General features: G+C 42.6%; 2 protein-coding genes across 2 annotated transcripts in view; one reads left to right on the plus strand and one right to left on the minus strand.

Annotated features, from left to right (window-relative positions):
* Window positions 1-4,028: 4,028 nt before the first annotated feature.
* Window positions 4,029-7,803, minus strand: LOC116394696 (transcription factor Sox-8). Its single transcript, XM_031867965.1, has 3 exons — window positions 7,127-7,803; window positions 6,546-6,781; window positions 4,029-6,376 (listed from the first exon to the last, which is right to left on the minus strand). The coding sequence occupies exons 1-3, from the start codon at window positions 7,540-7,542 to the stop codon at window positions 5,622-5,624; spliced, it is 1,407 nt and encodes a 468-aa protein (XP_031723825.1). The 5' UTR covers window positions 7,543-7,803; the 3' UTR covers window positions 4,029-5,621.
* A 1,310-nt stretch (window positions 7,804-9,113) lies between these two features.
* Window positions 9,114-23,904, plus strand: part of LOC116394492 (ras-related protein Rab-26) — a 78,993-nt gene continuing 64,202 nt past the window's right edge. Inside the window, exon 1 of the mRNA XM_031867610.1 lies at window positions 9,114-9,184. The gene's annotated coding sequence lies outside the window, so the exon portion shown is untranslated. The remainder of the gene's footprint in view (window positions 9,185-23,904) is intronic.

The raw sequence follows: 23,904 nt of genomic DNA on the forward strand, positions 1-23,904 counted from the left end.
TCTCTCTCTCTCTCTCTCTCTCTCTCTCTCTCTCTCTCCATCCTATTTTGCTTACTTCTCTCCTCTAGTTTTGTCTCTACCTCTACTACCTTTGTGCATCACTAGCATGAAAAAATTGTGTCAAATGTTCCTCCCACACTCCACATTCCAGGGTCTTACAGGATCCCACATGCTGGTGGCTCAGTCTCTTTCCCTCTGTGTCATCGGTGACGGAGCAGTGCAACTTGTGTGGGTGCTGGGGGGCTGTGGGGCAGCGTAACAATGTGAGTGTGTGTGTGTGTTGGGGAAGCAAATGTAAGATTCCTCCATTGAATTAACAATTTTAACTTGATTGAGGGTATCATCAATCCTCAAGTCCCCACTAATGTCACTTTAAATGACTGTAAGATATAAATAATGGCCATATTCAGATTCTGGAAGGCTTCTTATTTACAGCAACCAGCTGATTTTCACATACATGCAGAACTAGATCATTTGTTTTATTTTAAATAGCTGTACTTCTTTGCATTTTAAATTTCAAAGGGAAAAAAGAGATATTATATTAAGGACTGTCAATAATCTACTATCTTTCCAGTGTGACTAAAACAGGAGAGTAAAGGGTCTCTGTGATGAGGAGAGAGACAGGAAGTGTGAAGGGAAGAAGGTTAAGATGAGACAACTTCAAGTAAAGATGGAGAAAGTACATGACGAGGGAACCGTGCCACAGTTCAACAAAAGCAGAAAGCTGTGACAATGAAAACACAGCCATAGTTACGAATCAACAAGTCTCAAAGCTGTGGAAAGAAGATGAGCAGCTATGTTGCCACCCCATTCACAATTGAGATGTGCCAAGAAAAAGTGAAAAGGAGAGAACAAATGAAAAAAGATAGCGAAAGACTGTGGACAACTGTTCAGAGAACAGAACATGACCAGATGTCAAATTGTTGCAGATTTTTTTTTCTCAATTTCCTTTATTTCTTTTCTTCCTTTAAAAAAATAAAATAAATTAGCAACACTCTACCTGTGTTGGCTGTTTGTTTCAACACCATCACTGTCACCATTTTACAGAGCTGATAACCCCCACTTTTAGGAAAATAATAATTAATTAATTTGTTTTTATACTTTTATAAGTGTGTGTACTTTTTACCAAATGGGAATTGTTTGTGTTTTATGTGATTTAGTACCAGAAACTTTCCGTGGTGCAGTAATCCCTACCCATCTGGCACTCGGAGCAGGTTGAAACAGCCACCGAGAAATATTTGCAATAGTGTTAGACCCAGGTCTGATTATCTTTTCAGTAAACAACTATAATCAGTCGCTCCACTGGGACAGATTTACATCTAAATGGATTTTTTTTTTTCATGCCTGATCGTAGCCCAAGAATTTAGATTTACTGATTACAATGATTTCAAATAGCTTTATTTACTGATCCCTCTTGATTTACCAAGAAATATTTCAATCCTTAAAGTACAAACAAACTGCAACTTTATAAACATTCAAACCAAAACTGTAATAGTTTGGACTTCCAGACACTTGGAGACAAAAAGCTCTATTTTTCCTCTCAGACATTCTAGTAGCTAAACTGATTGAAGTTAGTGTCAGGTTCCTCACATGAACTGGTTGATTTAGTTATTGCCGGCCTATCGTAGATTACCTTGGAGAAGCCGCCATTAATTTAATGGCCTTTCGAGAGCCAGAGTGTTGGCACTGTGCTTCCCTCCCTTCTCTGTGCGGGCCCATCCGTGAGGAATAGGGGAAGTAAAAGTTGGTTCTGTCTGCACCCTGTTTTGCTTGGCCTGGCCAGCAAACACGGGAGACACCAGTAATTTAATAGAGTCCTTTTATTTAGTAAGAAGAACAGGGAGACGAGGCAAAATAAGACTCATGAAGTCATTTACTTGGGCGGAGCAGCTAGAATTGATCAAATGTATCATGTTGACTTGCTCTATAAAGCGTGTAAAGTTCTGGATGCAAACCTCTTAGTCACGATGTTATCTGCAAAGTTCTTAGAGAAATCTAAAGTACAATGTCTTTAGTTCAAAAGTGTTGAAGGCATCACCCAAATATATGAGAATAATGAATACATTTCAGTTGTGGGGGAAGCAACATACAATAATAAAGGTGAACAAAAAGAAATTCACATCAACATAACTTCATCTGTTATACAATTCATTTGATCATTTGTGAACATATTTTCTTCTGTTTGTAGACAAACTTAAATGCCATCACTGAGCCGTTAGATGCGATGGACTCGGTGCATCAAGTGGACTCAGGCTGGGCACATCCAGTGACAAGCAATAAACATGCTTTATGTCCACTTCATTTCCCATTCAAATCAACCTCGCATTCTCACAGTTCCCAGCTCCCTCCTTTTCCCCGAAACATGCCCCGAGTTAGCCAGGCTCATTAAACAGGATGAGACTATTACCAGGCGAGTTATCCTGCTCCTAACAATGGGATGTGGTCAGGTGGTGGAAGCACCAGTTTCTCTGGGTTCATCTCGCCTTCCCCTTCGTGTCCTCTGGGTCCAAGACCGCGACTCCCACTTTGGCCAATAACGCCCTCCCTCTGTAAACAGTAACTGTGACAGCTGGAATGCAGCACAGCCTCAGTGTGGCAATGTTGAAATTACTCCAAATTACATTTCATTTCCAATTTCTGCTTATATGTGAGTGGGAGAGTTTGTAGAAGCATATACATGGCGCACTGTGGTTTCGCCCAATGTGAGTTTGTGTCATAAATGTTCAGTTCTTCTCTGGCAAAGTTGCAACTGCAGTGTAAAAAATGTCCATTCATTCATTCCTTCATTCAGTATACTTTGCTGATGTAACTCAGTGAAGTTGCCCAACCCCCCATTTAATTTTTTTCAGCTATATACAGTCGGGCTTTCAAGAGGCCCAATCAGAAACTGTGGACGAGTTCCAGGGAAACGGGACCCAAGCACCCTGAAGAGCCTTTTTGCCTCACTTTTATTCACTCCTGTTCTTTCTCAAGAGTTCCTCCTGAAAGTATTTGGCAAACACTGATGAAAAAAAAAAGTCTTTGAGGGAAGAAAAACAACAAGTTGTTCTTGAGCCACCCACACCCCATCTGCTGTGGTATTATCTTCTTTTATTATCTACAGATTAAGTGCGCTGATATGATTTCTACAGTTTGGTCGGGTGGTTATTGTGGTTGTTCTTGTTGTGTTTTTTGTTTGTGGAGCGCTGTGATATGAGACAGCGAGGGGGGGGGGGGGCGGATCGGGATCCTCCCCCATGTGCATCTAATCGTTCATTCAGCACCCTCTTAATGGCTTGTCAGTTCCCCTTGCCCTTCCATTTTCTGTCCAATTAATTCCTTTCTAGCTCTCCGGATAAAGGGACACAATGGGACCCCTCCACAGCATAATGAATCATTAAAATTCAGCAGCGCGGCCCTGGCACTTGGCTTCTCCCTGGGCTGGTTAGAGACGGCTGCTTGGCATGCATGCCAGGGCCAACTTGAGCGTTCTACCCACTGGACCAGCAGAGATTGGGATCTCTCCTCATTTCTCTCTTGTCCGTGGTTTAAAGAAAAAATCTGAGCGTAATGTTTTGGTACATACGTCTATAGCCACATATAACGTGTTAACTTAAGGCCTTGTCAGGTCAGAAGGTTATGGAAGCGGCGCTAAGCTGTTGACTGCCACGTGTTTTATTTTCAATATATATATAAAAGATTAAAAATGTAAAACTCACGAGATGGCTCAACACCAAATTATGTATTTTTCAAAAGTCAATAGACTTGCATGTCCACTTTCGAGCAGCATCCAATTAAATTAAGGTGAAGGTTTAATTACTTAGTCATTTTGGAAAACTGAGAATACTTCCCTAAATGTCTCACTGGTCTCACAGCTGTACAGATGTTAGATACAACTGGTATCCAGCACGAAGGTAGACCCATAAGCATGTTCACTTTAATGCAATTTATTCTATTTATTTATTATACACAAGTTGTTTTTAAGAACAAATAGCAATATGAAGTTGAAACTAAAAACGGAGGCAAAATAAGAATGACAAAGACAAATATCAAGAAAAAAATTATCTTTTTATTTAAAAAAATGGCCAGAGTATGGGTTAGCTGTGCAAGTGTGAATGAAACTCTAGTTAATGGAACAGTGATCATTTTCACAGCCTTTCTCAAAATTATACACCGGAATAATATACAAACACAGTCCTGTGGACAAAACTTGGAGCGCGATGCTCCGTACGTTTCTCATACAGCATCTCACAGAACATTACAAACCAAGGCTGTAAAGGAATGATATCAAATTAAGAATATAATCAGGAGCAAGTTAACTGTAGGAATATCTGGTGTTCATTACTGATTGTGTGCTGCCTGAAGTTTGTTAATCATTCAATTTCATATTGAAATACTGACAATAAGCATTAGAAGGCACAACAACGTTTTGCGCGAGACTGCAGCATGTGAGTTGGCACTTGATGGTTGATGAGATAAATATGGGAAAACACTCACACACACACTCTTATTTCCTCCTTAAACCCTAAACACTCTTCTTTGACTAACGGATGCATTTTAAAGAAAATGTTCAGGAAAGTTGTTTATCATTTGGTGTTCATCATGTCATGAGATATGTATCTCTTCCCAAGGAAATGGCTCACACATTCAGAAGCACTTTATCTCCCTGACACACGCTCACACAGATGCATGTGCGCACACATATATCCGCGTGCTGTTCATCCACGTGTACAGGAGGTCCAGCTGACACGTCACTCAGAGTGCGTGGTGTTATTTTACCCCATTTCCTTTAACCCTAGATCATGACTAATCGCAATTTGCCAAGCATAGCTTGCAGACACCTGTTCTGTCCTGTGCGAGTCTGTTGGTCAAGCTCTGTTTGCTTGCAACTTGGAATGGAGATGTTAGTGGAACTTGGTCTTCAATGGAATGGAATTAAAATAATGGTCCTTTTATTGTCATTTCATGTACCTTGTTTTCATTAAAAGCCAAACTGTACTGTAATAACCAACCCCACATTACATGTGTTTATCTATTTAAGAACAAAAAAAACCCAATAATGCATGAACATAAATACATGTAAGACTTTTATGCCAAAATGACACTATAAGATTCATATGAGCCATTTAGTTAAGACTGGTCGACGGATGCAAATGGCTGCGATATAGCTCGGGCCATTAATGTAAATTTGACTGCAAATTCACATAATTGGTTCCGTGTACATTCTCCAATGTATCCGCTTCTCCATCTGCTTCGCAACAGAATTGAGCCAAACAGTTCCTCTCCTACACAACTCTGTGGCAGGCCTTTGCTTTACCTCAAGTGTGCACACACGTGCAATCTTTAACTGGAAAAGATGGGGGGTGTACAGGATGTAGGCGTAGGCGACACGTCCTCATGGAGGAGTTTTGGCTCACCAACAACACAATTTGTCTTTGTGAAAAAAAGTCTGTTTTAATCGCAACGATATAACTTTGTATAAAATCAGCAGGCACTTTTTTTTTCTCTTTTGCTTGTTTAACGTTCAAAATGATCACAGGTAGCCTACTACACACACTTCTCCACCTGCCCCCTACTTCCTTCATTAGTAGTGCATCAATCTGAATGAGTCTCTGGTTTCAAACTGACTGCTTCTTGTCCCCTCAAGGCCGAGACAGCGTGGTGTAGACGGGCTGGTCCCAGCTGGAGGCGTTGGGGCTGTGGGTAGGAGCCATGGACAGACTGTTGAGGATCGGGCTGCCGTAGGGCCGCCTGGATGAGTGGAAGTATGGGTACTGGTAGAAGCTGGATGGGTAGCCTGAGTAAGGGTTGTAATAGTTGGAGCTCTGCAGGTCAGTATAATCACACTGGGAGCTGGAGAACGAGGCTGCAGCCGAGGCAGCAGATGTGGCCGAGGTGACGCAGGCCTGGCTACTGTAGGAGCCATAATCAGAGTGTGATGGTGAGCCGTGAGAGTGCTCGCTGTAGTGGCTGGGGCTCAGTTGCTCAGTTTTAATATGGAGCCGGTGCTGGCCCACCTCGCTGGCGGAGGGAGTGGAGGAGGACATGGCGCTCTTGCGGCTCCACGCTGACCCGTTGGCGCCTGCGTGGCTGTATGAGGATGTGTAAGACCCACCAGGCACTGGAGCCTGCCCGTGGCTGTGGTCCGAGGGCAGGGTGGAGGAGCCCGAGGCGTGGCCATTGAGCGGGAGGTACTGGTCGAACTCGTGCACGTCGAAGGTCTCCATGTTGCTGATGACATCAGTGCTGAGCTCAGAGATGTCTACGTTGCTGAAGTCGATGTTTTGCCTGTTGCTGTCAAGAAGACGACGGCCTTCATGTTTCAGATCCTGCTTCACCCCGTGGTGCAGTTCTGTTTTGGGAGTAGTGGGTGGTGTAGGGGGACCATGGGGCTGCCCTGAAAAAATATTAGACATAAAGCGTGAGGATGAGGATTCATCACTCCAAATACAAAATGATTTAAACAATTTACAGCCGCCTGAAACAAATGAATTACTAAAATAAAACTCACAAACTAGTTATGTTTGATACATTATTTATTTTTCTAATAAATGTTGACGTCATACCTGCATGCTCAGGGTGGTGGTGTCCATCAGTCATCCCTGCCAGTCCTCCCATCCCTGGTTCAGCCTTAAACATGTGATGTGCCAGTTCTGCTCCTGAGTCTGAGTCGCTCTGGCCCGGTTTCATATTCTTCCGTCGGCGGGGCTGGTACTTGTAATCTGGATGATCTTTCTTGTGCTGAACCCGGAGCCTCTCTGCTTCATCTACAAACGGCCTCTTCTCACCTTCTGAGAGCAAACTATGGGGGAAAAAATGTATAGGACATTATAATGTGTGCAATCAAACAAAACAACAAATTCAAAAGATATAATTAATAGATGGCCTTAGTTACTTTAGAGCTTTTTATTTATTGTCAAGAGGTCAGAAGATTTTTTTTCAAATCATTTTTCAGTTTAAAATCCAAACATATTTTTTTAAATATAGTCAAATCCATATTTCTATGTAAAACATGAGCATATTTATGGAATGATTGTCGCCCAAAGCCAACCATGACCTCCGAGTGTCCTACAGTTATTAATTTTTAATAATATCATTTAACTCTTTATCCCTGCATTTATTTTTATAGAATACAATGTTGCCTTACCGCCACAGTTTTCCAAGAGTCTTGCTCAGTTCGGCGTTGTGCAGGTGTGGATATTGATCCGCCAGCTTTCTGCGGGCCGCCTGCGCCCAAACCATGAACGCATTCATGGGTCTCTTGACATGAGGCTTATTCTTCAGAGATCCGCTGCCCCTCACGGGCATGGGCACCAAGGACCAGTCGTATCCTTTGAGGACCTGAGAGACGGCGTCCCGTATACAAGCTGGGAACCGGTCGTCATCCTCCGAGTCCAGTTTCTTGCCTAAACTGGCGAGCAGGGATCCTTGGCCGTCGGAGCCCATCGGTGAGGACGGAGCGTCGGAGTCGGACTCGTCCTGGGACATGGAGCTGTTTGTGCCCGTTGGACTGCACGGCTGGTCGCTGCCACACTTGTCATGCTCCTCTGTCATTTTTAACATTATTTGCTCAGCCCCTTGGGGATGAAAATCCCAAAAAGGAATCTTCAATTAAAAACAAAAATTAAATGTTACCACTGAATTGAAGCCCGCAGCAAAGTGGCCAGTGCGGCTATTACGCACGGTGCGCCACAGTAAATTCCTTCAACAATTTTAGTCAGTACGAGTCCGTTGTTTTCCTTCTGCTCCCCTGTTTGTTTGTCTTCGTTACTCTTGTCTATGCTGTCATGGGAGGTGCAGTCGTGAAAGTTGTGGTCCACTGTGTGAGCTGATGAGCTACATGTTCCAGCAACTTGAGTTGCAGTTTTAAAGCAGTCACTCCACCCTCCACCTGGGATTGGCTGGAATAAATCACCACTTTGCCCCCATTGGTTCCAGCTTTTACGTGGGCTTCATTATTATAATGACTTTCTTGTTTTCATTTTTGACACAGTATTGTTTGTACTAAAGTTGCACACGTTGTGCACAAAATTATTTTACAATGCTTTAAGGAAATGTAGTTGGTTAGAAATGACTCCAATTTTATAAAAATCATGTGGGATATTTATTATTTTGCTGTTATTAATACTGAAAATGTAACATTCATTATTTAAATGTAAATAAGTTAAACTAACATTTGGTAATAATATTATTGCAATAAAGGCTGATGAAGTACTTGTATTGTATCATATATTGCTACTTTCCTGTTGATATACAGGATTTTATTTATTTAGAATATGAGTTTTATAAACACTGTCCAGACATAATAAATATGTCAAATGCTAAAAGTAGATTTTTTTTTAGAAATAACATATTTCTATCTGAGATCAAGGTTGACTCTGAACAAGAATAGACCATCAGAAAAAGTTGCGGCATGCTGAGAGCATGAAAGTTGATATTTTGGTTTTGATTCTCCCAGATAGCGGAACACTCAATTTTGATTTGGCCAAACATTTAATGTCACATGTGTCAAAGTAACTAATTTGGAGCAGGGTTGCATATTATAGCAAGTACAAAATGAACATCAAGTCTGACGGATCTCATTGTCAAAGATGCAGGATGATCCTCCCTCTCACAGTTATAACTGATGGCTGAATTTCTGCTAATTATTCATCAATGTTTTTTTAGGCAAGGACAGTGTGTGATATTAAGCCTTTCTTGCCTGTCTGTCTACTCCCAAAAAAAAAGATCATGACTCAAAAACTCTCACCCCTGAACCAACTTCTGACTAAAATGTGTGTCGTGTTGATAACAAAAAACATCACAAGCCTGCGTGAGCCCAATTGTAGCTTTGATAAAATTCCAGAATTCAGGAGAGGAAGTTTGTTTGTCCCAGCGGTCCGTTATGTGATCCATATGTCACTTCTCGTTACCAGTAAAGCATACTATTTTACGACACTGAAGATACAAAGAGCAGAGGAGATAAGAGGGTAGATTGAATCACTATGCCTTTGTTAAAGGTGTCTTTGTGTTCATGTATTGTGGGATGATTTCTATCACTGGCCTCCCTGTGAAAAGACAAGGTGTGTTTGTGCTGGACGGCAGTTTGCTTTGCTCGATGCACGCTGCAGGTGGCTGAGGGACAAGGAGAGTTTGTAGGTTGGAAATAATAGGAACTGCGGCTTTCACACGCAGTACAGAGTTAACTGCACGCTTGCACAGTAAGGTAAGAAGTTTCATTGTTTGGCTTTTATTATCAAATAGGCTTAAGAGGCAAAGGGCTTCTCCAGTGAATTTTTATATATTGTATTTGAATTCTGAGGAAGGAGCATGTGTCTGCCTTTATTTAAACATGTCATACAAAATAATGGAACATTTCTATCACAAACGATAAAATGAAAGTGCTCCATTGGTCAGTCCAGAGCAGCCTGCCTAACAGCTGCTGTCAAAGCACTCTGTTGGGTCAAGTTCAGTGCGTGTGTGCGTGTGTGTGTGTGTGTGTGTGTGTGAGAGAACAGACAGCGGCTATAGTTGTCAAACTTGAGTGACTCTGGCTTCACTCTCATCCTGCTCCACACATGGAAAAGTATTTGCTGTGTGTATGCATGCATGTGTCAGCAGAGAAGACTCACGCATGTGTCATGCGTATTGCATGTCTATCTCGCATGCTTTCCCTGATTTAAGGCTGGTGTTCATTTTGATAATGAACTAGGAAGCACTCAGCGAGTAGAAACCTCCATTAATTAATTTATTTGCAGTAACACACAAGACATAATCACTGACACATAAATGTGATTGATTGTCTGATCCTTTTTAACATTCCCTTTTGGATTTGCAATACAATCTGCGTTTGTGTTAAATGTGAATCCCTGTTCTTAATCACCACCGAAACTGCATCAACTCTTCCTGGCTCAAGTCCTGTCTCCCCACAAAATTTCATGGAAAAACTTCAGTCAGGGTTGATGTATCCTGCCGACAGACAAACAAACTTTAAAAATGAATCAAACCGGTGTGTCATAGTTCAAACATAGTGCTACATTTATTTATTTTTTTATTATTTGAAAAAATAAAAAGCATTATTTTTGAACATAGCTGTTGGTTGATGATTGGTTCAGTAGAGTAAAGTCAGCTACCGGCATTATTAAGAGAAGGACAAAAGCTCAAACTCCTCATCGATCACATCTGAAAAGGCTGAACGTAAGTCCGGATGAGCCCGACGTGAGTGGCAGCTGCCATCAAGCTGCTAAGCTGGGGGCCGGTCTTGGTTTCTGGGCAGAGAGATGGAGACAGACTTAAACAGACTCCAGCCCCCCCCCCCTCATGCTTTCCTGTATTGTGGGGAGAAACTCTGTTCAGAGTTTGTGGGCTCTGGGCTCTTGATTAGAAAAGGAAGGAACAACAGAGGAGAGGTAACCGCGCATGAACCTTAAGTGTCCCAAAGAATGAAGGAAGGTTTTAATTTTCCTATTTTTGCGAGATGCATCTCAAAGGAAAGACAAGGGTAAAGATTTTCATTTTTTGTTTTTTCGGGCCTTAGCAGAGCATGCTGGCTCATTTCTCCTGGGCTCTAGTCGCTTCTATCCCACATGTAAATTATACTCTCTGACTTCTAATGTGCATACAAAATTAAATTACACAGTCACCCACAGGAATCTTGCCCCCTTTGGTCTCTGCTTCTGTGTTTTTATACACATGGGCACATTTCTTTACTCTAGCCAAGTTATTGGACGGAGTATGTCGAGCAGTTAAATTGGCATAAATTGCCACAGCACTGTGCAGTATAAATGTGTTAGGATGAACCAGATGAGGAGTTCATGAATGTCATGAAGTTCATAAAAAACTGAAGTTGAATAAATGTATTCAACAACATAATTTGCATGTGAAACATATTGTATATTCCATATTTAACTCCGTACGTTTGTGCACGATGTATAAATTCTGCGTCACAAGAATCCTGATCGAATTTTTATTTCCACATGCAACAACTGTGGAAACCCGTGTCTCTACAGCCACCACAGCGCTCCTAACCCAAACCCAAACAGCAAGCCTTCATGCTGTTGAATAATCCCACTGATTGCACACCGAGTCAATGTGAACGGGGGAGACTGGCATGCCCTCCCTCTCACCCAGACGATCCCAACCACTGCCTAACCACATGTGGAACAAGCTCCTGGGCTGCTAACAAGCCATATATCACCCCTGTACCACATCTACCAGACCACTTCTATCTTTGGTTTCACACACTCAGAAAGAAGGCAATTAGTGCAAAATGTACAGATGCAGCAAATGCAACTGGAAGGTAAGGATCCAGGCTCCGGAGAGAAAAAAGTATTTTACAGCCCTGGAGAAGATATAGGACCTGCTATTGCTACATCTTTAGGTGAAAAGATTGTCCAGGCAGGTTCACACACACATTAAAGCGAACTTTAGTGATGGATGTACTTCCTCTTCCTTTCTGTCTCATCTCTACTCATCCCACCCCCTCTGGAAGTTGCATGGTGGATGTTTCCCATTTTGGTCTGTGGCCAAATGCATTTTCCAGGTTTTCTACTTCGTGAGGTCGAGGACCCGGGGATGTTTGACTCCACTGGTTCCAATCACAGTCCGACCCCCATGACAGCTGCTGTGTGTTAGGACCTCCCATTGACCCCTGACCCTGCACTATCCTAAATTCATTCTATTAAAACACCATAATGAGGGGTTTACTGGACCAATTGCAGGTTTTATTTAAACCTATTAGTAGACACAGAGAGGTGGAGGGGAGGGGTTGAACTGTGAGGAGGGAAGGAAGGGAGTTTTGAAGAGTTTGAAGGGGGAGTGTTTGAGACTGAAGGAAACAATTAGTCCAAAACGTCTCAGGGTGTGTTTGGCCTTCGGCCACACTCGTTTTTAATGTCAGGAGTATAAAAAGAGATCAAGTGTTTCCAGATTATTTGCAGTGTTTTCTCCCTGACATATAACTGTTTTTTGAAGCGGCGGTATCGCTTGTGATAGTTCTCTATGTTCATGTGAACTAGAGATTACGGACAGAGAGGTTTTGGGAGCTGTTGTAGTAGCAGGTCGGGAAGGATCATGTTAAATCATTCTCCAGTTTCCTCGAGGCTCTCCTGTAAATCTTTGATCTGCAAACTGTCAGACGGTATCTTGGTAGGGTAGTGACTCCCATGGCGTGGAAGAACACTTTATGCGTATGTGAAGCGCATAATGGTTTTAGGTGTCAACACAAAGCTTCTGTTTGAACGTTGCCTGAAGGTAACGCTCAGGGTTGATTATCGGAGAACAGATCAGTGAACTTCCATTTAATATTCCGTGTACATTCCTGGATCTACAGAGAGGATCTTTAGCAGGGATGACACTTCCCATAATCTATCTAGTCTCAGAGTTGTCCCAAGAGAAGCGTGGGTGTATGTGGGTTCTTTTTGTTTTACACTTTGTGATCTGCAACCCCGTCTTTCTGTCTTTCTTCCCTCTCATCTTCACGGCATATGTTCTTAATAAAACTTGCGGTGTGCTGAGTCTTCCACATTGTCTACTTTTTGATCCTTGATTCTCATAAATCATCTCCCTAATTTGCCTGTGAGTTAGATGGTGCGGGACATGTAGACGTTTAGGACGAGGCGGCAAGAGAACAGAGAGCCCACCCCTTGACTTTTACGGGAAATGGGAGGCCGCTCTACAAAAGCGAGACTATTTAGAGGACTTGTTTGGCTACGGGAAGTTTGCCTCACAGCATTAAGATAACTGTGGTGGATTGTTTTTATTTGCCGATAATTAAAACAAGAATAAAAATCCATTTGCACTGCTCATTTTTATGTTCCTTTTTTATGAGCACAAGATGAGAATTTGCACATCCATACACATGTTCGCACACAGAGTGTGTAGCAAGTGAGCACAGTGCACACAGAACAGCACAGTAAGCTAAATCTCTTGTGTACAGTTCATATATCACGGGCTAATTTATAAGCTACGAAAATTATAATTGGTCAAGTGGATCAAATTCTCCAATTAGGCTTTCAGAGTACCAGCCAAGACGTTTAATGTTTATGAGCAACAGTTAGTCTGTCTGTCTCCAGCCTGTCTGTAACCTCTTATAGAAGCAGTACACTGTAAAACACATCAGCACACCTGCTGCTAACTGCATGAAGAGTGTGTTGTGATCATCTGAATCTGTAGGGTAATATATTACATTATATATATGATGTTACTGGGTAATATCCATGGGTTGATGTTGGTTAATTTACTGCATTCAAAACTGGTTAGTGCTTTAGTGTTCGATTTAAGGTGACTCCCAATTTTGTACATATTACATACATAGTATTTTATATATATATATATATATATATATATATAGATATTTTTAAGGGTAGGAAGGCGTGTCTATTAAACACTAGCCCTATTTTTAGGCCTCTGCTCGAAAATGGCATACCCATACTAAAGAGACTTCAATTCTGTAACTACAAGGTCTATTTTAATAATTTTTGATGCTATAATTCAGTTAACACTTGTGAGATTGTTCAGATGGGTAATATTGTGTATATGTTGCTGGTTAATATAGTACATGAAGATATTACACAGCTCAAATTGAAAATATTCCGGTTCGCCTGAAAAAAAAGCACTTTTATTGATATTATGTTTTTGAAATAATTCAGCTGGCTGCCTAAAAACTCTCCCAAATCATAGCACAACCGATCAGTAGTCCTAGAATAAAGGTTGGCTGGGATAAAGTGAAGAGTAAGAGGCTTTTAGTAGAGAGAGGTCACGCGAGGTCGTCATTTTGGAACCAGCTGTTGCAGCTCTTACATTGTACTTTTATATACGATATAACTATATATTTCACTTTTTTTAATCACTCATATTATTCAATACATCCAAATACAGCCGTTTGGCATCATTTTGAGAGCCAGGGTCCTCTCAGAGCCTGTTTCTGGCTCTCATCCATGGGATGTTCTCGTCTGAATTCCAGTTGCTGTGTGTGTATGGGAGTCTAGCTCAGCCTATCATCGGTCGATTTCAGTCAATGAGCCCGCCTTCGACGCGTCAGAGTCTCAGGAAGGCGGTCGTCGAAGCTGGGTGTTGATTGACAGAACTTTCAGCGAGTAAAGATGCAAAAAGTGCCGCGCATCCCCGAGCGTAAAATTCCATTCGCCAAAAGTCTGACCACCCACCCACGGGTCCAGCAAGTTAGATTGACCCCCCTTCTACAGGAAACAGATGAGAAACAGACAGGATGTAGTTGCCAACAATGTTTCTAGCTTTGAACCGGATAATTATCGCCGTTATTTTCGTGATTCTTCATAAAGGTGAGCAGATACTTATGATTTTTTCCAGTGAAGGGAACTGTTGTATTGCTGTTGTTGGCTCACAGCTTTGTACTGGTTTCACGGAGAGAAAAACCGAAGGCATTTATGGGTTCTGCGTCGAATGCTAATGCTCTGTAATGTATTGATTAGCCGTTTAGCCGTTAGCTTGTTGTTCGAAAATCGAAGCGCAGTAAATAAAACGCTGATTTGTGGCCAGGAATACGTGGTTTTATGCCACATTTTCTAGTTGCTTATATTAGTAGCGTATAGTTGTGTTTGGAGTGTGTAAAAAGTGACTTATATGATAGTGTTGCCCATACGTTGCTGTTTAATCCAGTATATAAAATGTACACATGCACAATATTTGCTATCAATATGACCATTTTTTGGACGATATTTGCTACCCCCCCCCCAGCCCGAGAGCCCCCAAATTTGGGGGCGTCGTGTGCAAAAGGTTGCATAAATACATTATTCTTCCCATCCTCCTCCATAACATGCTGTCCTTTGTCAACGCGTATCCATGTTCCCCTATAAACACCTGTCAGGGTCCGCCTTACTGACCAGAGAAACCAGCATGGCAACATTATCCAGAGATTAGCACCATGCGCAGACACGGTCAGCCACAGCACATAGCCTCAGATCTGTTGTCAAAAAGGCTCAAACGAAATCATGCTGCCTGACACGTCATCGCCATGGGAATGTAGCTTAGCATTGCACTTTCTCAACTGGTTCGGGGCAGAAGCCCTCCATCCTGTCGTAACAACTGCTTCTTTTTTCAATTAACACATAATTGCTTTTACTTTGGTCGAGTTTATATGATCTGTCAGCTGGACGATGGTGAGGAGTGGAAAGGTAAAAAGGTGGAGGCCTCTATGGAAAGAGGAGCAGTGCACCAGCTAGTCCCTGGGTTGCTAATGTTAGCCACGGGTGAGCCTTCATTTAGGAATAAGCTGGTTTTGTTCAGTTGGAGAGTGTGTGAACCCAGCTTCACTGCGAGGACAGGACTTCTGCTGTGCTAACGTTAAGCTAGCTGTTGATGGTCTGTTAACACCTCAAAAATGTAAACCAGACTGTCTTGGTTTTTTTTGCTCGTTTAACATGTGTTAAATACAGGATGCTGTGTGTGTGTGTGTGTGTGTGTGTTGAGGCTTTGACGGAGTTTAGAGTAATCTAACCATTTCAAATAACTTGCCCAACACTGGCTGTGTCATGAAAATAACTAGTGCCAGCACCAAGTCAGTGTGCCAAAAAAACAAACAACAAAATCGATTAGATGAATAAAATCCTGTCCATAAAGATGACATGATACATTGTTAAAGCACTGTAATGCTTTTGATCTGTGGATGGTGTCCTTGTTCTTTCACCTGTCATGACTGGATATGTCATCCTCCTCTTTAAGTTGACATTGATCTATAACACGCTGTAAGGTTTCTCTACCAACTGTCACACAGACATCACTTGCCTCAGGCAGAGAAAGAAGGAAGCACTTGTTAACCGTTTCCACTGGTTGTAGGTAGAGGGTATTTCCTGGTAGCCACTTCACTATTTCCAACTGTTTGTTTGGCTGTTGCAGACATGCAAAGCAATAAAGGGAAAAGAGCGTCTCATGCTGTAGCTTTCAGGTGCTTCATATGAAGACGAATCAATAACTCAATGCTTACAGCGCTCATGGGTAAACTAGCGCTTGAATACGGATGTTAAAACTAAAGCAGGTTATTTGTGTTGAGTTTATTGGGTTGTTGTGGGAAGTTTTGGCCATGACTGCATGCTGGTGCACAGCTACAGGTCACATGTTGTGGGAGTCCAAGGTTACCAGGGTCACTTCCTGCTCCCTTTAAAGAGGTGCAGAGCTCGAGCTAGGACAAAAGAGACCACGGAAGTACTTCTGCACAACCAAAGATATAAAGAGTCCTTTCAGTCGACCACCGAGTCTGACCTTTTCATTCACAGAGGAATTTAACTTTCCCTAAAAGTAGCTTGCTTTGGAAATGTATCTCTCTCGTCCACCTTCTGCTGTGTATTCATGCCAATCCTGACCACTTTTATCGTACATTATTTATGATGTTTCTATTTGATAACTGACACTTTAAAAAGAGAATCCTGTGTTGCATAATTTGGTGACAGAGTCACCTTTAGTGTCTAACCCCTACTGACTAGTGACTCTGTTCAGCTCTGAGGACTATCAGTGCGTAGATGAAATTACATATCGACAGAAGATAGAATATCAACAACATTTGATTCCACTCACCTTGGATTACATCTGTCTGTGTGTGTGTCTCTGTTCTGTCTCTTCATTGGTTCCATCACGTCCACTTTCAAACATCCTTATTTCTTGTAATTTCAATATGTTTTGTTTTAACCAAACATTTCCATTGCAGGCATATTAAGCAGCCCAGTCCCTGCTCCACCCACCTCTTGTGTCTCCTAATGGCAGCCCCTGGGACAGTTTTGGCTCCATTTAACATTGAATATATAAATCCACTGAGCTATAGGGTCCCACATTTAACAAGATGCTGCTTCATGGTGCTGTGCAAAACTCGACCGACTTTTATAGCTTATATTAAGAATATGTCATTGTCGGTTTATGTGATTGATTATTGCATTTATGCTTTAGAGCTTTGAGCTGCCCTGTTTGGTTTTGGGGATAAATTCATCATCTATAATTTGACAATGATATGATTCTCTATAGCCAGACTATGCATTTAACGGTAAAACAGCAGAATCCTTTTAATTAGGAGAAATTGGGAAATTGTTTATGTACTGCATTTATATGTGTATGTGCACATGCATGTTTGTGTTGGAATAAATGCAGCACATGTAGACCATTTGAGTAGCCCATCAGTTGTCCACATGTGCTTTTGAAAAATTTGGTACCAAACTTAATCAGAACCAATGACCTCGGCCCCCCCACCCAGCAGCCAGATTCTTGCTTCATGGGTGCGTTTATAACCTCAAACTCAGGTACATATATTTATGATGGCTGTAAAGTGGGCCGCTGTAGTTAATCTCCTAATGACGTCTCCTTTCCTTTGCCACCAGTGAGTCTGGGTTCGGGCCACAGGGACCGATCGCTGGAGACAGGATGGGGGAATGGGGCCTTGTTTTGGGGATGCAAATTCAGGAGAGCAGGGCTTAAACTGAACTGGGTTTATGGCTGAGCGTAAGGTAGGAGACGCCTTGCTTTTTCAGTGTGACATGCAAAATGACATGTGACATACGTATTCCAGAGGTGTGAGATCCATTGCAAGTGAGAGTGCCAGGGGTAAATTTCACTAATGGGAAACAAATGGGCCACACGTCTCAGCTCTCAGCTCTTTCTATCGACCAGGAAGCTTGCTGCTTTCTCTTTTTCTTGTTTCAGGGCATACATTTGCAAAGATGCTTTGCATAAACATTTTTAAACTGCTTATTTAAATAATTTTCACTTGTCGATGCACTTTCGCATACATTCATGTGCATAGGTATGAATGTATGGTCATGTCATCAAAGTGTGTGCGTGTGTGTGTTTGTGTGTGGGGGGGGGGGGGGGTTGACTCCATTATGAGGGTGCCTGCTACTGTTTGGAACTAAACTTAAAGACACAGTGTGATCTGCCGGTGAAACTGGTGCACACGAAGCAGAACAGTTACCGCCCTTTTCCTCTTGCTGTCTCCACTGTCCATCTTCCCTCCTCCTTCCTCTCTCCTCTCCTGGTTGCAGTTGTATTTGTGCGCCTTGGGAAGATTACAAAGAGGTGCTTTGTGAGGGGATGCAGCTGCTGAAATTCGACTAGATCCAGCTGAAGAGAGAAGGGAGCAGGTGGGTCAACAACGCCACCCTGCCGTTCCCAGAATATCAGGCTGCAGAGCTGTGCCTCCCTCCCCCACCCACACACACACATGCACACACATCCTCAGAGCACCCCTACCCCACCCCAGCACACACACACACACACACAAACAAACATTATACCATGTCAAAATACAAACACAGCAACACCCACCAAACAGCAATACAGCAATATGCACATGTCAAGAGACTGCCTCGGTGGAAATACTGCCCACTCAAACAAGTGTGCATCACTGGAATCATTCATACGGTGGGAGATTGTTGGCAGAAAGTTAGAAAAGCAACACAAATACTTACAACAACACACAAACATAGCCCTAAGTGCTGCCTCTCTAAGGCCTCGTGCTTCTAAGTTGTGGCTCTTGATGATTAACAGCAGTTATAACAAGGTCAGTGAAAGTGTTGGAGAAAGCAGAAGAAGATCCTGTCAGCTTTGTGAAGTTGAAATGTTAACAGGTAGGGTGCTGCCAAAATGTTGGATTTCTGCATCGCAGTGGGGACATTGGTAAGATGACCCTCATCCGGCTTTGTGCAGCTCAAAAAGAGGTGGTAGGAGATGGAGAGAGAAAAGGAATGAAAGAGAGGAGAGGAAGTCCTGCAGGCGAATGCTCTTGTTCTTGTTGAAAACGGATCACATGTCACACCGTCCTTTCTGCAGGGGACACACTATGCTGGACCACGGGGACATAAAATGCACGGATACAGATTTGATTCGTTATTATTTTTTTCTCAAATCCAGAGAAATCTTGGAGATGCTGTAGAACTGTAGACACACAGAAGTGGCATTGAAGTAAAAAAAAATGAAAAACTATGGTCCCACTATGGTCACATCTTCCCCCTAAATCAGCTCCAGTTCCATACAAGCTGCTGTTTTTTTTTACACATACAGTCTCTGTGGGAACACCAACCAAAATATGTATGAATTTTTGTATTAACTTTGCATAATGTTTTCTCTCTGCCATCATGTTCCATTAACAAGCTTTTTGATAATCATAAAAGCAATATGCTGATGAGATGTGAAAGAAGTTGGACAGTACGGAAAGCTGTGGGCTTTGTGAACTATTCTTCGGCTTTATATAATATGTTACTTCAACTGAAGCCTCTCTGTACCCTTAATGAGAGCTTTGACGCACATCGCCCCCCTCCCCCACACCTCAGTGTACCCATCCCCCATCGTGTGAGCAATAATTCAGCCACATTGATAATAAGTCCTTCTGTCCTGCCCTGAAAATGCTTGAATGTCATTTCATACACACTACGTCCCACAGGGCTGTACCCTGAAAGAGCCCACTGTCCCACACACTTAGTATTCCTGCCTTGAGATACTTGCAGACATCCTTATCACCACCAGTTAAAAGTCCTGCGAGCAAGCACAAGTCTCTACGTTTTCACATTCATCAGTGTTTTACTCGTGATTCCTCTGAAATTTCTTTGTGTGTATGTGCAGTGTTTTCTCTTTCTCTCTGAAGGCAATCAGCTTCAAAATCCATTAGACTATGTTGCCCTTTGATAGCATAGCATATGTTCATTTTCTCTGTGCAACAGTCTTCTTTCGGAGAAAAACAACTAAAACTCTACTGGCAATATATCATCCAGTTGTCATTTCTTCCATCATTTCTGAATGACTTCAATTATTTTCATGGGTCAGCAGTCTTCCCCCATTCATGTGGCTGCAGCTATGTTGAGGCACTGAGTTTAGTGACTTGATGTCAGTTCCATCACGGCGCTTGTCACTCGCTTCTCTCTGTCAGACTCGCCACCTCTCGCACCAGTTGGGAAAACACGGCTCCCACTCTTCATGTGGTTCATGTTATTGTTCATTTTCTTATCAGACCCCCCCCCCCTGGTTCATCTGATATAGTAGAAACAACACATTCTGGGCTCCTCACTTGCTCAGATTACAGTTTGTGTGGAAGTGTGAGAGAGATCACCATTAGAAGGTGGATCTCAGAAAAATGCAGACTTCCAGCCATCTGGAGCTCCATCTCTCCACATGTTTTAGAGTGTGGGAAGTTACAACAGCATGTCACTGGTCTAAAATCCCTAAATATTTCATCAACTCTTTGCTCACTCGTGGGTGTGAGGAAGTTATTATTTGAGTGGTTTTCCTTTTTTTTGTTTTTTCTCGTGGCAAATATCTCTCCCATTACCATCATTCACATTCATTTACATCACTTCATTCGTCATGTTCAATCTGCGTCCAACTCACGATTCTGAAGTTTGACATAATTAAGCCATATGCTGTTGATGTGGCACTGATCACGTGCTTTCAGCTTAGTGCTGTGTCATCTTAAACTGGGCAGCAGCAGAAGATGCCCCGACATCTCACCTCTCCTCCACACCTTCTGCTGCGAGAGTAACGGTATCCACATTGCCTAGCAAAGTGTCAGCCCCGACTGCTGCCATTCTCACATCTGCTTCCTGGAACGGCGGCGGGGAAGTCTCCAAGGAGCTCCCAGCGGAGTGTAGGGCATGTGTGCTCACATATGAGGCGAGAGTTTGAGACTGGGGCTTGCCGGCGTGGTTTGTTTTCAAAGGGTCGTGCTGAGGATGTGTTGAGAGGTTGAGGAGTTGAGAGAGCTCTCTGTGCTTTGGTTTGGGTTTCACCTCCCTGGGACACAGCTGGGGAGTTGGGGTTAAGAGTCCAGGGAGGGGGTCCGCAAGGATATTGTGTTTAGAAAACAGCACAAACAAGGAAGAATATTACTTTCTGTGCATGTGCCTGAGAGAGAGAGACAGACAGAAAGTGTGCAATCTTGTACATAATGTTATGTCCTTATCATATTTACAGGAAATGTTACCTAATTCTTGTTCATTTTTTTGTGATCATGTATATTTAAGTGTTGTGTGAGGGGGGGTAAAAACATGCAAACAACCAAACTGCTCTCCAGCAGAACAAGGAAGTACACGATGTATGCCACTGCCAGCTAACTGTCATATCTGCAACATTCATTTCCCTATTTTTCAGCAGCCGCATTAACATGTGTAATGATAGGCATCGTTCCGAGTGGGCCACTTTGCATCTACAAAAAAAAGGCCTGGGCCATATTTAAAAAGCAGAGAGCTGAACCGAAATGTATTTGGTTATTCAAAGCTACCACTCTCTCCTTTCTGGCCTACTTCACCATACACATGCAGCATGTTTTCCAGCTGCCACAGCAAACTGGGAAGTTTTGAATGCAAAATAAGATGCAAAAGTGAACATTTGCATCTGTGGGACAGTTTTTTGAGATCAGCAGAGGCACCAAAACTCATTGGGACTCTCTTTAATGTGAGGCATTTGGCCATTTAAAGTACTTTGTGTCTAAATGACTGGAAGGTGTACGACCTGACCTGTCGACGATGATAAGCAGTAAGAAGAGCAACTTCTAAACTGATAAAAGGTTTTATTGACTGGTATTCGTACATGATATTGTGCAAATTCTCATTGAAATCATCAGGAACCTGTAATATGCAAGAGCCTGTCCTTGCTTGTCCCAACTGAATCTCCTCACCATACATAATGCTATCCATCTGAAAGTGTATCGCATGCTCACTAAACACCATAGCTGGATGGTATCTCTACTCTCTGTCTTGTTGCCGTCGGCGCTAAAGTCTCGACTGGTTACAATCACTATTATTCTTTTTCCTCACTTTAATATCTTAACCATAAAACTCCTATTTTACTCCCACGTCCGCAGTAAGCAGTGCCACCATACTGTACATGTAGAATGCAAAATGAAAAGCAGACAGACGGAATGTCTGGATTTTTTTTCTCCTTTTTTTTTTTTTTTACGATTCTTACGGCTTCTCTGCATTTTCTGTATCGTGTTGCCTGCCAACCAGTGAGCCTGCCACAGTGCTGCTGCTGCTGCTGCTGGTGTTTTTTCAATCAGACTGGTGTGGACCTGGGAAGCAGAGCAGTGCCACAGTAGAATTCAGGTGCCAAGAATATAATTTTCCTTAAGTGCTTACAACTGTAAAAACCAAAGTTGATTCCCTGAGACTGAAAGTAATTACGGGGCATTTAAATTGGAGAAAAAAGGTGGTTTTCGCAGAACTCAAGAAACATAATGCGGTCTGTCTAATATCTGCTTTATTTGAATGTTTTAACGTTCAACTTGGTAATTCATATTGGTTCTATGTGATTCCACTGACGGAAATGCCACTGGCTGTGGTTAACCCAAAGATTTATGAATTTATGAATTGTGGAAGATATATTAGACTTTCATATCAATACTAATATAGAAAAGCATCATCTGGAATGAAATGGACAGAAATATCTAGACTTTAACTTCTGCGTATGGCCTGATTATCTTTCCACCTCAAGTGCTGGTTTGTCTTCACAAAGAGATGAACTTGGCCGAGGGATGCTCCAAGGGTATCTTTTATCTGTCGTGACGGAGCAGGGCGGGGGGGGGGGGGGTTCACCCGGTTTTGTGAGAGCGTGACGGTGCACCTGTCAAAGAGGAAGGCCTGGCTAATCACTGTAAGCTGGCCGCAGAGTGTGTGCTCGGGAGATCCTCAGGCCAGGAGGGGAAGGTGGTGTGGGGGGGGGCTCTTCTGACCCAAATTGTTTCAATAACAACAGAAGGATGTGGATGGAGAATTCCACAGATCATTCTCCCACCTTCACTTTCCCCGCTCCTTGGTTCTTCCCCTTTCCCCCCACACTCCTCTCATCTTCGGACATCAGAGCATGCACTCTGTTTTCGTTGTGAAATCACCCGTCTGTTGACGGGATGATTGCATCCTTGCTCATATTTGCTGACTCATCTCTTCTGTGAAACCCGCCTTCCTGGGAATATCTGGCCTGCCATTGGCTCCCTCAGGTCTAATAACGTAGAGTCCATTCCTCTGCTCTCTCTCGCTGTGTTGAGTCATTCTCTGAGAAAAAAGCAAATCGGCAGTCCGCAGAGATTCTAGAGAACACACTCTCCGGTTCTGTTGACGAAGGGTGAGGTTCATCTTCTCCTCACCTCTGAAGGCAGGACCACACAGCGTGTGAAAATCTGGCCCCGCAGACACACCTCGGTTTCCATGCGCAATAAAACATACATACTGTACATGTTTTCCCACAACAAATGACTCCACGCCACAGTTGAGAGACGCACATGTCATCCTCATACTGTTGTAGGAATAACTCAGTCGGAGTTGTGTTTGTGCATAACTCTGGAAACAGGTAATAGTTGAATTGGGTTGGCAGTGGTGCGATCTAAACAACTGAAAGCAAATAGAAGACTTGTTCAGCAGCAGAAGTATGTGGTTCGCTCGATCTACCAAGTTGAAGGAGAGTTTTCAATCAACGTCAGATTCGGATGTCAAAAGCTTCACTGAATATCAGTTAATTTCAGTTGTACATCTATTTTGATTTATTGTTAATTCCTGGAAGACTTCAAGTATATGTTATGCTCCCTCTGTGTGTGTCTGCCATGACTAATTTGGCGGGCACATCCGAATGCTTCATGTTTGTCGGTAATCATTTGAATTGACCACCGTGACGTTCCTCGTGAAATCAAACCCTCGATTTTGTTGCTCTGATGCGTCTACATTTTCCACATTTTCCTTCAGAGGGATCTTACTGCCAAAGCAGCCCAATTCTTGCAACATGGCAGATGAATTATAATAGATCTTCAGTATATTCATGACAAACTAAGAAGCCACTTTTAGAAGAAGGCTGCAGAAAGCATCTCTATTGTGTTTATGCTCTAAAATAAGATCACAGCTTAAACTAATTCTCCATCAATTGGAGAGCGATTAGCGTCTTTGCTACACTTTCACTTCAGATGTCTTAAAACGTGCAGGCTGAATGATGTGTAATGGAGCTGATTAAATGGTG

Source organism: Anarrhichthys ocellatus, unplaced genomic scaffold (assembly GCF_004355925.1).
Source record: "Anarrhichthys ocellatus isolate YVR2014 unplaced genomic scaffold, GSC_Weel_1.0 scaffold40, whole genome shotgun sequence".
In the NCBI taxonomy this organism is placed as follows: domain Eukaryota; kingdom Metazoa; phylum Chordata; class Actinopteri; order Perciformes; family Anarhichadidae; genus Anarrhichthys; species Anarrhichthys ocellatus.